The sequence below is a fragment of the Rhinatrema bivittatum genome, chromosome 15, assembly GCF_901001135.1.
Source record: "Rhinatrema bivittatum chromosome 15, aRhiBiv1.1, whole genome shotgun sequence".
NCBI classification, from domain to species: Eukaryota; Metazoa; Chordata; class Amphibia; order Gymnophiona; family Rhinatrematidae; genus Rhinatrema; species Rhinatrema bivittatum.
The window spans coordinates 30,785,224-30,797,710 of record NC_042629.1 but is presented as its reverse complement, the minus strand read 5'-3'; the positions used below and the strand labels follow the sequence as shown (position 1 = coordinate 30,797,710).

Here is a 12,487-nt window from a genome sequence, read left to right as displayed (position 1 = left end):
CTTCTCAGTACAAGAAAAGCTTAGAGCGAGTGGATGCCAGGCACTGTTCTGTTGGAACATGCCATTACCTGTTCTTGGATCTGGCTATTCAGCTTTGGAACGTCCTGAGCTGGAAGGAGAAAAATGCGAGGAGACAGCAAGCAGGGTTACCTGGATTTCCTTCACATCAGTGGGTTTTGTGCTTAACATGACTGATGGACGGACAGAGCTCAGCAGAGCCTGCACGGCATCTCTGAGCGTTGGGTCGACCCCACATGTCCCAGCCATCTGACGGTAACCGAGAGGGAATTAAAAAAAATCAGAAGCTTTAGTCAATGACAGCATGATGGGCTGCAAGATGTGCAGACAGAGAAACAGACAGACACACAGTCACAGCTAAAAAAAAAAAAACTGTAACAAAATTTGCAACTAAAACAGGATGAAGTACAAATCTAAATCTAAAAATCACCCCATGCAAGCAGAAAGTAGTGGTTAGTGTGCTGGACTGTGATTCAGAAGTCCTTGGACAGGAGTTCAAGACTCTCCTCTGCTACAAATCCTGCATAACCCTACTCAGCTCTTGCAATCTTGCTGGGTCCAGAGACTACGCCCTCTGTTACATTGTTGTGCGATATCCAGTGAATTCCTGGTGAATGAGCTGGCAGACAGATTACCTTCTTGGCAGAGAAGGGAGAGCCTCCTCTCCTAGTACAATAAAAGCACCTAGATTTATACTCATTTGCAAAGGAATGTTGATCTTTATCTGCACTCTTGCCCCTCAGCATAGCCTAGTTCTTATCTGTACTCCTGCAATATGTATTCTTTTGGGCGGTCAGTTGTTCTCCTAAAACATGGGGTAACTTGAAAGGAGCAGCATTATCTGCTTACTGGTATCCCAAGGTCATTATTTTGTGATTGTGCAACACCTCTCAGAAAACCCTTGATCAGGCCTTGGCCTAGTCATACCAATAAGCCTTGCTGCTCTGTGTTGTGAGATACTGATGCATGTGTTTCAGTGTGATGTCTGCATGGAGCTCTGATGAACATCTCCTGTCCATTATGACCTAAATAGCAGTGGTGGAGCTGTATCTGGGAAAACACTGGGATAACTTGCATTGAGTAACCATGGTTAAAAAAACAAAACAAAGTTCAAAGACCATGGGGAAGCCAGATGTTTTGGACAATGGCCTTATTAGTTTTGATGGCTGAGTGAATTATTGGAAAGCTAGGTAACAAGACAGGGAAGGGGGATCTGGGCATTAGATTCAGTGATGGTCTTATAATAATAAAAGTGAAAGATGACAAGACCTTAAATGACCTACCAGTAGGAGCAGTGGAGACCAGTACTTTAACAAATTCTAGGCATGTTTATAACATACAGGAATATGGAGTTACTGTGGAGGAGTTGCTTAGCAATAGTGATCATAATGCAATCCAATTTAATATAATTAATGGAGGGTGGACATTAAGTAAACCTACTGCAGTACCATAAACTTTAAAAAGGGCAACTATGATAGAATGAGGAAGTTAGAAGAAACTAAAAGGAGCCGTTTCCAAGATTAAAAGTTTGCCTGGCATGTGGACATTGTTTAAAAATACCATTCTGGAAGCCCAGTTAAAATGTATTCCATGCATTAAAAAAAAGTCAAAGGAAGACCAAATGACTGCCAGAATGGTTTAATGAGGTGATAGAAGGCAATTAATGCCAAAAGGGCTTCTTTCAAAAAAAATGGAAATCAGGGCCAAATGAAATAAAACAGACAACAGCATAAGCACTAGCAAGTTAGATGTAAAACAGTAATAAGACAGGCCAAGAGAGAATTTGAGAAGAAGCTTGCCATGGAGGATAAAACTAGTAATGTAAGTTTTGTCAAAGTTCATCTAAAGCAAAAAGATTGCGAGGGAGTCAGTTGGACTGCTATAGATGATACAGAGGTAAAAAGGGTGATCAGAGAGGACAAGGAAATAACAGGAAAACTGAATGAGTTCTTTACCTTGGTTTTTACTGAGGAGGATGTTGGGAACATACCCACATCTGAAACATTCTTTGATTTTGATGATTCTGATGAAAACAAATTTCTGAGATAATGAAAGATATAAAAGATCAAATTGACATACTAAAGAGTAACAAATCACCAGGACCAGATGATATCCACCCCAGATCCTAAAAGAATGCAAACATGAAATTGCAAACCTGTTACTAGTAATATATAACCTATCATTTAAAACAGCCACAATACCAGAGGATTGGAGGGTGGTCACTGTAACCCCAATGTTCAAAATGGGCTCTAGGGCTGATCCAGGAAACAATAGATCTGTGTTCCAGGGCACAGACAACCAAGCCTGATGGGAAGGAAGGCGATGGACTTTAATGTTCTGTGTGGGTTCAGTTACATGGGGGATATGCAAAGATGATGGTTGCTCGATTTTGACTATGGCTTTGATGTTGTCTATTTATTCTGTGATTTTTTTTTTTTTTCTATTTTTTTTTTTTTTTTTTTTTTACTAGAGTAAACCACTCCAAACATCTTGAATGAATGAAGCGGGATATAAAATGAACTAGTGAGCCTGATGTTGGTGCTAGGCAAAATGGTAAAAACTATTCTTAAATTACTGCCCAGATAGCCACTTAGGAAATTGGATATAGTGGAATATAAGTGTCTTAAATAAAATAAGATAGGTAAACATAGCTTAATGGGGAAGAGGTGACATGGTTTAGGAAAGGGAAGTCTTGTCTTACAAAACTATTAGATTTTTTTTTTGAAGATGTAAATAAATATGCAGATGAAGGTGAGCTGCTTGGTATAGTGTATTAGAATTTTCTGAAGGCATTTGACAAAGTCCCCCATGAGAGACTCCTCAGGAAATTAAAAAGTCATGGTACAGGAGGCAGTGTCCTGTTGTGGATTAGTGACTGGTTAAAAGCCAGGAAGCAGATGGCAGTTTTTCTAATTTGCAGATGACACACAATTATTCAAAGCTGCTAAAGCAGCAGTAGATTGTGAGGAACCGCAGGACTACCTTGTGAGATTAGGAGACTGGGCATCTGAATGGCAGATGATATTTAATGTGAAAAAGCATAAAGTGATGCACATAGAGAAAATAATCCCAGCTACAGGTACATAATGCTGGGTTCCATATTAGGAGTCACCACCCAAGAGAAGTGCCTTGTTGTGGACAGTACATGGATATCCTAAGCTCAGTGTGTGGCAAACAGAATGTTTGGAATGATCCGAAAAAGGTATGCCTGTACGGCAATTAGATCTATTTTCTGAAATTTTTTTCTAACCTGCTTAGAATGTAGGATAACAAATAAAATAAATAAATATTCCCTCTGTATCGATCAATGGTGCATCTATACCTCGAGTACTGTGTGCGGTTCTGTTCACCCCATCTCAAAAAACACAAAAACGGACATAGAAAAGGTGCAGAGAAGGGTGGCAAAAACGATAAGGGGGATAGAAAAGCTTCCTTATGAAGAAAAGCTAAATAGATTAGGGCTCTTTAGCTTGGAAAAGAAATGACTGAGAAGGGATATGTTAGAAATTGATCAAGTCATGAGTGGGGTGGAACAGGAAAATAAAAGGATGGTTATTTGCCCTTTCAAGTAATACTAAAACAAGGGGACACTCCATGAAACTAACAGCCAGCAGATTCAAACAAATTGTAGAAAGTACTTTTTGCTCAACGCCCATCAAGCTGTAAAATCTGGTGCCACAGTACATGGTCAAGGCGATTAGCCTTGCAGGGTTTAAAAGAGCTTTAGACTCGTTCATGGAGGAAAAGTCCATAAAACGTAATTAGCCAGGTAGATCAGAGAAAGCTATTGCCGTTCCTAGGAGTGAGTAACCAAGAAATGGATCTATTTTACAGGATCTGCCAGGTACTTGTGACCCGGACTGGCCACTGTCGGAAACAGGATGCTGGGCTGGATGGACCGTGGTCAGACCCAGCAGGACATTTCTTGTGTTCTTATGTAAGCAGTGGTGGAAAAGGGGTTAGCAGTTCAGTTAGCGGGCAGAGGTGGTGGGGAAAATGGTGTTGGGTCGCGGGTGGGAACGTAAGATACTCAGCTACCCAAAGTGAAAGAATCGCAACTGGGCAGACAGGATGAGCCAATTTGGTCTTCCTCTCCCATCATTTTTTGTGTTGTTATAAAATTTGTGCTTCACATGTATCAGTGCAATGCCTGCATAGGGTCCTTCATCTGCCCATGCTGCTTTCCTGCACAGTTATTGAGGACAATCAGCCCAGTGGCACTGATCAAGTGATTTATTTTATTTCATTTACATCTGATATACCACCTTGTCATACAAGACCTAAAGGTGGTTTACATAATAAAAATCAAATTGCACAATACAATCTATTGGATTCCTAGTATTGCAAAACTCTCTCTCCTAGTTCAGCCAGCTGTTATTTTAGTAGGGCACAATTTGGATTGCTGTATTCCTCGAATAAAAGGCTTATACAATTAGCTAATCACATGCTGCTGACAGCTAGAGAAACTGTGCCAGGCACTGGAGCCCTCCGTGTAGACCTTCGCTGGATTTCTGACTCTGAGGCACACTTATGCTATAGAAAGTTATTCTGGAGTGCCGTGGATTTGGAAACCTTTCCTAGAATGTGTGAAAGTTAAGGGATCTAGCTAAACTGTATATTGCTGTATGTGGGTTTATCCATGTATTTACATTTTCTTTATTGTACTTTTTATTTGTGAAAAGATGTCTCTTTAACAGGAGGGTACTGTGTATCTGCGATATGTGGAGTATGTATTCTGTTTGGTTACACTTTGCGGTTCTCTCTTGTCTTGTTCTGCTTATTTTGTAATGGCGTTATCTTTACAATAAATTTTTTTAAAAATGTAAAAAGATATATACAATATAGAAGTGAACAAACATTGCCCAATTCCCCACAATATAAAATACTTATAGTACCTGAATGTAATCTGCTTTGCAGTGTCGAAAAGCAGAATATCAATCAATTAATAACTCAATGAACAAGCCTCAAAAAACAGTCCATCAGTAACCCACACTGCAGCTAAATCATTCATCAAGCTAAGAAGTCAGCATCACACTGGGAAGTCCAATTAACTATCAGCCATACAATAAAACAGTAAAAACAGCCAAGCAGGAGCATTAAAAAATGTATTCATCATCATCACCATTCTCTCAGGAAGGAAATGAAAGTAGGATCTTCATGATTTCTATTCTGCCTGCCACAGAAATGATCCCAAAATCCGGCTGCTTTACAAGCTGCCTCTGATAAGGCTGGGCTGCAAGATAACACTCAGAGACTTGAGCATCAGAAAAAGAAAGCAGGAGATTTAAACTTACTCACTGACCTCCTGCCCTGGCTTTGGCTGGATTTCAAGATTCACATTTGGGAAATTGATAAAGGACCACGTGACCTGGATATCTTCTCCGTCCTCCTTCATGTGAAGCTCCAGCTGGAGAGAGACAACAAAATTTGGCAGGTACAGACCTCGAGAGGAAGGGAACCACCAAGCTAACCCAGCAGCTGCACCTTTTGCTATTCCAGCCTGTGAACCCCCCCCCCAATCCCCAGTGACGCCATATACCAGAGTCCCAAGCGTTGGGCCAAAAGGAGATGCACCACTCATGTACTCCTTACAAATAAATGGACCACAGCAGATTCTGATCAACAGGGACTGCTGGGCTGCTGTCATCCCATGCTGCTAGCTGGGGTTCACAGGCCAACACACGAATATTTATTTATTTAAATCCTTTTCTATACCGTCGTAAAGGTGGGTACCGTCACAACGGTTTACAGTAAGGCACAAAAAGTAATGCTATTAACCTCTATCAGTTTACACAGGTGCCATAATGTTCAGTAACATGGTTTTCATCAATGTTAGTTGTTAAATGAGTGTGAACACTATCACGTCCCGTTCGATTCTATAGCGGTTTTGAGTCTAGGACTCATTCTATAAAGTAACTTATCCTTTACTGATGAATTCTATTAAAACAAAAACATACACCCTTAGTGATTACTGTTTGCGTGGGTGTTTTGTCCCTTGCACTTCCCTGGATTCTATTCTCCTCTCTCTTTTTGAAAGGCTTGTTTGAATAGCCAAGTTTGAAGATTTTTTCTGAAAGTTTTGTTTTCTCTTTGTAGTCTTAATTCCAATGGCATGGAGTTCCATAGTATGGGTCCTGCCAAGGATAACGCCCTTTCTCTTACCTGCGTTAGTCTTGCTGTTTGACTGATGGAATAGTTAGAAGAGCTCATTTTAAAACAAGTGCACCTCTACACACACGTATCGGCGCATGAGCGGATACACACTGGAATTTAAATAATGCGCACACTTTTTAAAATGCACCTACCGCAGGTAAGCACGCTCCAAATTTTAAGAGGTTACTTGAGCAAACCTACTTCACATTATCTTCCATAGCACTTTGCCGGTTTTTACGATCATACGTAAGTGGATTTTTAAAACATGCACGCATTGGGTACATTCCCAATTTTTCCCCAATTACTCCACCAGTTTCCCCAGTCAATCTTGAGGTCATCCAGACCCCTCTGATTCTTCATCCTGCATGACCCCCAGTTGACCCAGATCCCTCACCCTGCCCTATAAATCCTAAAACACGAGATCTCCAGCCTTGCTCCTCATTTATTTGCAAGTTTTTGTATACTGTCATTCGGTGGGTTCCATCATAACGGTTTACACCAATATCATAGATTCTAATACATGGTCAGTTCCTAAAATAAAATATTAATACAACTCAGCAGCAGCAGTAAAATTACGCGGCTAACAAGCCTGCACGTGCTGCGGCCTCCGGTTTTAAAATGCGGAGTTCCGTCCTGGAACGTCCATGCCCTGCCCCCTTATTTTTGGCACACGCACTCCTATAGTTGCACGAAAATCACGCCTTTAAAAATCCCCGATGCTTGCACGCAGCCCACATACGCGTGTATGTGGGCATTTTTGCACAAGCAAAGCTTTTAAAAATCGCCCCCTAACTAGTGTTCCCTGCAGAGCAGGAAATCTACTGCTGCGGGAGGGGGGGCGGGGTGGAGAGGGAAGAGCGATTAGGATTGTGAGCCTCTTGATCTGACCTCTCCGTCTAGAGAGGGATCCTAGAGCAAGGTGGTTGGCTCTTCCAGGCTTAGGCTATCAGACATTGTCCCAGCTGCATAAGATCATCTTCCCTCTGGGACCCGATACACCCGAAGCCTCTAACACAGATTTTTCCATTCCAGTTCTGGAGCCTCACCTACCAGGCTGGATGGCATGATGACTGCAATGAATACACATAAGATAAAGGCCTACAGAGGGTCTCCAATATATGCAAATACACTTTATACATATTCATTACAGACAGCCTCAAAAATCATTCCTGTGAACTAAGGCACCAGGACTAGGAAGATTGGGCCTTTTGATGCTTGCCTATCCATTCACCAGAACCGGGACAATTACTGCTCAGCCAGCAATTTAGCCGATTCATATCGGCACAGTTTTCTGTAATTCGTACTAGGGAGAGTGGCTCCCTTTTCCACCTGAAAGGTGTAACAATCATGAAAGGAATAACAAAATAAAATACCCTCTCTCACATAAATATATAGAAAAAGAGAGAACCAAAATAGGGGAATAGAAGGAAATATGTTTGGAAGATAAGGAGAAATAAAGTGTGGAAATATCAGCTTTATATTGGAGAAGAGTCCCTGAAAGAGACTGGGAACAGAAGGAATTATAATTTGGAAGCTAAAGAGGAAAAATAAGTATGAGATCATGAGGATTTCTGTTGGTGATTAGTTCCTGAAAGAGACTCTGATTACTTACGGGCACATTATGACATTTCGGGAAAATATCATCTCTAAAATTCTCATTAATCCTGCCAGTTATTTTAAATAATATTTTGGAGGTAGGTTTTTAGGGATGAAGAAGTGTATGAATGGGTATGAGTGTTGGGCATTTTATTGATTTACGGTTCAGCGATAGTAGTAATCGCATGTTACATTATATTTGTGCAGATATGTGAATGTATTAGATACGCTGTATAATATTTTTTGAAATTTGATCCCTTTTCCACCTCCCATATTTATTTATGTAAGAGTTTGTATATACCGTCATTCAGTTATTTACCATCATAACTGTTTACATAGTGGGTTCCCCTTCTGCAGAGACCCCTCAGGTACCTCAGAAGGATTCTTACAGTCGGGAGGAGCAAATTATACTTAGGCTAAGGCACGTCAAGGATTCAGGGAACACCGCTATTGCCCCTGCCTCAGGATTCTCATCTGACTTGGGTGTTTTGTTTTAAATGTATTAAAAGTCATAGAAATGCCCGAGGGCCATCTTTAATCTATCACTCCTGCCTCCTTTGTTTGGGTGCAATAATGAGTGATGTGCTTCATGCCCACAAACTGAGAAAGGGGCAGAAAGCCCCAAGGGATGCATCTGTTGAGCTGTGCTGATGCAGGTTCTGCACGGCTAAAAGGCGAGAGCAAGGGGTTTTTCTATATTAAAATAGCCTAGAAGGCAACAGATGTGACAGGGGATCCATATCTGGAACAGGGTTTTATTGTGTTAATGTCTTTATAACTTTAAAGACAAACCCCACCCTCTGCTGGGAGTAGAAAGGTATCAGTAAATGCACTGTAGCCTCCCCATCACCCTGGGTCACCAAGCAGCTAGTCAGACTACCCCTTCTACTTCTTATCTGTCTGCCAGAAAGGGGTGGACCTTAGAATACGACAGTGCCGATTGAGAAGAGAAACGCTTCCCTCCTTACCTGCAGATGGAGCGGGGAGACGCCCACGCTGTACGCTCGGTGGCTCCCAGCAGCAGGAGCAGTGCCCGCCACGGTAATGGAAAACCACATGGCCTGTCCCACGACATTGCAAGATACAACCTGAGGAGAAAGAGGTGCAGGGACAAGGTGAGAGACACTCCTTGTCACATCTGGGTGCAAGGTTCTGGTCAATTAATTTGTCTGACAGTCGCTCTCTGTCTGGCTTCCATGGCACTTGTACTTTTAGCAGATTTTTAAAAAAATCCCAGAGAGGTGCTCCCAGGCATTCATTTAGATCAGGGAGGCAAAACCGCATGCATACATTTGATTTTCCGATGCAGGGCTCATAGTAAATCAAATGTACACATGCATGTTTTGCCCCTACCTGGCTACCTGCACAAACAACAGATACAAAACAGTGTACCTTTTATGTGGATGCAATTTGCATTAAGTAATTTTCACAGGGAAACTACCTGCAATGTATGCACAGACTTTTGCAAATAGGCCGGCTACACAAAACTACTCCCAGATTGACTAGGTACAATAAAGCTGTAAGCACTATCAAAATCCCAGACCTCAGCTTTGTTACATCACAGAATCTGGCCTTCAACAAGAGGCATAGCCTGGTAAGCAAATAGCACAGCTTAGTGGCAGGCAGCCAGGTCAAGAGCCACACAGTCTAAGGAGTCTCTGCAATAAAAAGCTCTGTTTTTTCCTTTGCATGCATGGGGAACTCCAGGCTTCTGTAAGAGTTTGTCTAGCGGCTATTAAGAGATGGGAGTGATGCTGGGAGGCCTAATAACAGCAGCCAGGGATCTGGTAGTAAACAGACATCAGTGCTCTGGAAAATCCAAACAACTATTCCCCGGATGGTTGGGCAGCCCCACAGTCTGGAAAGCGGCATTTTACTTTCCTGGAGCCAGGCCCAGGATGCAGCTACTCCAAGAGTACTTGCAGTTCTTTCCTGCATTTGCAGTTCTCCAAGGGGCATGAACCCACATTTGTGGACACCCTGAATTCTACCTGCAGATGGCACCCACCTAGAATGATAGACCCGGTGCTCCCTGGCGTTGTCCATGGAAAGGAGCCAAAGATGGGAATCGCACCCAGCACTTTACACAAACATCAGGCCAATGGAGCAGTCCAAGTCCCTTAGCATTTACAAAAGGGTTCTCCCCCTAAAGCCTGGAAATAGTAAAGGAGCTCCTAAAGCAACCTGCCGGGGTTACCAGGAGTCGGGGCTCCTGACAGACCGAGACTTCCGGCAGCTCCCCAACCTATGGATTTATTTCAGAAGAACAGCAAATTAGAAGCAGCGGGGGGCTGTGACTTATACAGAGATTGGAGAAGTGTTTCAATAAGCATTAAGAACTTATAGACCAGGAATCTCACGTTCTTTTAGTGTGGTTATTACTATAGCATTTGAGAGATTGCATTTTCTTCCTTTTATTAGTTTGCCTTACACAAAGATTGGCTAGAAAAGGGGGTTGGGAGCACTGTGGCATGTTTTCAGGAACATTTTTGCATGTTGTAGCAGCAGACAATGAATATCTTATGACCTTGATGGAGGTATAATAGGGCTCTACAATCGATACTCTTAAGCAGAAAGCATTTCAGCTGTGTCTCAGTCAGGCTCAGAGAGCAGCTCACCCAGCCAAGGCACCTGACAGGACCTCACAGGGGACAAACAGCGGCTCACACAGCACAGGCATCCTTACAGGACCCCACAGGGCTCAGCCAGCATCTCACCCAGCACAGGCACCCTGATAGGGCCCCCTCAGGGAACAAGGAGCAGTTCACACAGCACAGGGCTCCCTCAGGGAATAAAGAGCAGCTCACAGAGCACAGGCATCCTGACGGCACCCCACAGGGTTCAGAAAGCAGTTCACACAGCACAGGCATATTGACAGGACCCCACAGGGCTCAGACAGCATCTCACCCAGCACAGGGCCCCCTCAGGGGACAAGGAGCAGCGCACAAAGCACAGGCATACTGACAGACCCCCATTGGGCTCAGACAACATCTCACACAGCACAGGGCTCCCTCAGGGGATAAAGAGCAGCGCACACAGCACAGGCATCCTGACAGAACCCTGCAGGGCTCAGAGAGCTGCTCACAGAGCACAGGCACCCAGATGGAGATTCAGAAGAGCCAGAAGGTCTGTTCTCAGTACATACTAGTCAAGTATGTAGAAAAATAATAAATGAAATCTTTCACCTCCAATACATGCCCAGTACTGTATGTACATCTCATCCCACACTCACGCCCACACTGCTCGGTGCTGCAGTGCACCTTTTCACCCTGCCTCCTAAACAAAGGCCAACTCCCTCTGCACTTACACATCCAGCTCGTGACACATTCTGTGCAAACACAGCAGCCAACCTCGTCGCACACCAGGAGGATCTGTCCACTGGCAGTGCACAGCTCTCCCTCTGACAGGACCAGGAGCTCCTGGCCTCACAATTAGAGCTTTGCTAAACAGAAGAGTGGGGAGGGAGGGATAGAAAGCAAGGGGAGGGTGTGTGTGTGTGTGTGTGTGGGGGGGGGGGTAGGAGTGGACTGAATGACCAAAAGTCGGGGCTCCTGACAGAGCCCACCCCTGCAAATTAAATACTTGCACAAGGGGGCTGAGGGTTAAAGGGGATAGATTCAGGAGTAATCTTAAGAAATATTTCTTTACAGAGAGGGTGGTGGAGGCAAAAAACAGTATCTAAATTCAAGAAAGCATGGGGGTAAATACAGGGGCTTTCCAAGGGTGTGATGGGAATTGAAAGGGCTACAGAAATTGGACGGATGGGCCATATGGTCTTTTACTGCTGTCCTGTTTCCGTGTGAGCAGAATGAGCGCTGATAGAGATTTTCAGCTGAAATGGTCCTAACTTTTGATTTCAGCTGAAAATCTCTTTCAGTGCTCATTCTGCTCACACGGAAACAGGACGGCAGTAAAAGACCATATGGCCCATCCGTCCAATTTCTGTAGCCCTTTCAATTCCCATCACACCCTTGGAGAGCCCCTGTATTTACCCCCATGCTTTCTTGAATTTAGATACTGTTTTTTGCCTCCACCACCCTCTCTGTAAAGAAATATTTCTTAAGATTACTCCTGAATCTATCCCCTTTAACCCTCAGCCCCCTTGTGCAAGTATTTAATTTGCAGGGGTGGGGGAAATACCAAGAAATGTAACTGCAGGTCAAAGGTTACCAAAGAAACAACATCTCCTGTTATCTACGGTGCTATGATTAGAAAGGCCACCAATCGGATTGCTGGCAAGGCCACGGCTGCTCCGCGAATGGTTGCTATTTTATGACATGGCTGCAGCAGCTAATAGCTGTGTCAGTGCTGGAGAAAATGTGATTTTGTGTGGGTCCTGACACTTCTTATTGGTCCAGCACAAGGACTGTATAGGCAGCATGGGATATACAAGATCCCTGACCCGAGGAGCTGCTCAGAAGGCTTTTATTACTGCTGAATCTGCAGCAAGCCCCATCGAACACTGCTGGGGAGGGGCCCAGAGGGACCAAACCCCAGGGGTGCTGGTGAGCACCTGCCACCGGACTTTGTCTGTTCATCTGGCCAGATGTACTCAAGCAGTCTGCCACATTTCTATAAGCAGACACACCCAGGAGAATAAAGCACCATCATTTTCCACATGGGGATTGTGCAACTCTCCAGTTCCATGTGGCTACAGTCCTTCTCATACATATTTTTTTTTGGGTTCAGCATCTCAGTCAGAACCAGAGCTGGGATCCAG

General features: G+C 43.6%; 1 protein-coding gene across 2 annotated transcripts in view; it reads right to left on the bottom strand.

Annotated features, from left to right (window-relative positions):
- The window catches only part of LOC115076704 (C2 domain-containing protein 2-like), a 71,115-nt gene that overhangs the window by 40,047 nt on the left and 18,581 nt on the right, over positions 1 to 12,487 (bottom strand). Inside the window, exons 3-6 of one of the 2 annotated variants that reach the window (XM_029578452.1) lie at positions 8,736 to 8,855; positions 5,313 to 5,425; positions 1,974 to 2,058; positions 151 to 267 (exon numbers count right to left, since the gene is read on the bottom strand). In XM_029578452.1, coding sequence (XP_029434312.1) covers positions 151 to 267; positions 1,974 to 2,058; positions 5,313 to 5,425; positions 8,736 to 8,855 — 435 coding nt within the window. The remainder of the gene's footprint in view (positions 1 to 150; positions 268 to 1,973; positions 2,059 to 5,312; positions 5,426 to 8,735; positions 8,856 to 12,487) is intronic. The other variant, XM_029578453.1, reaches the window with a different exon arrangement.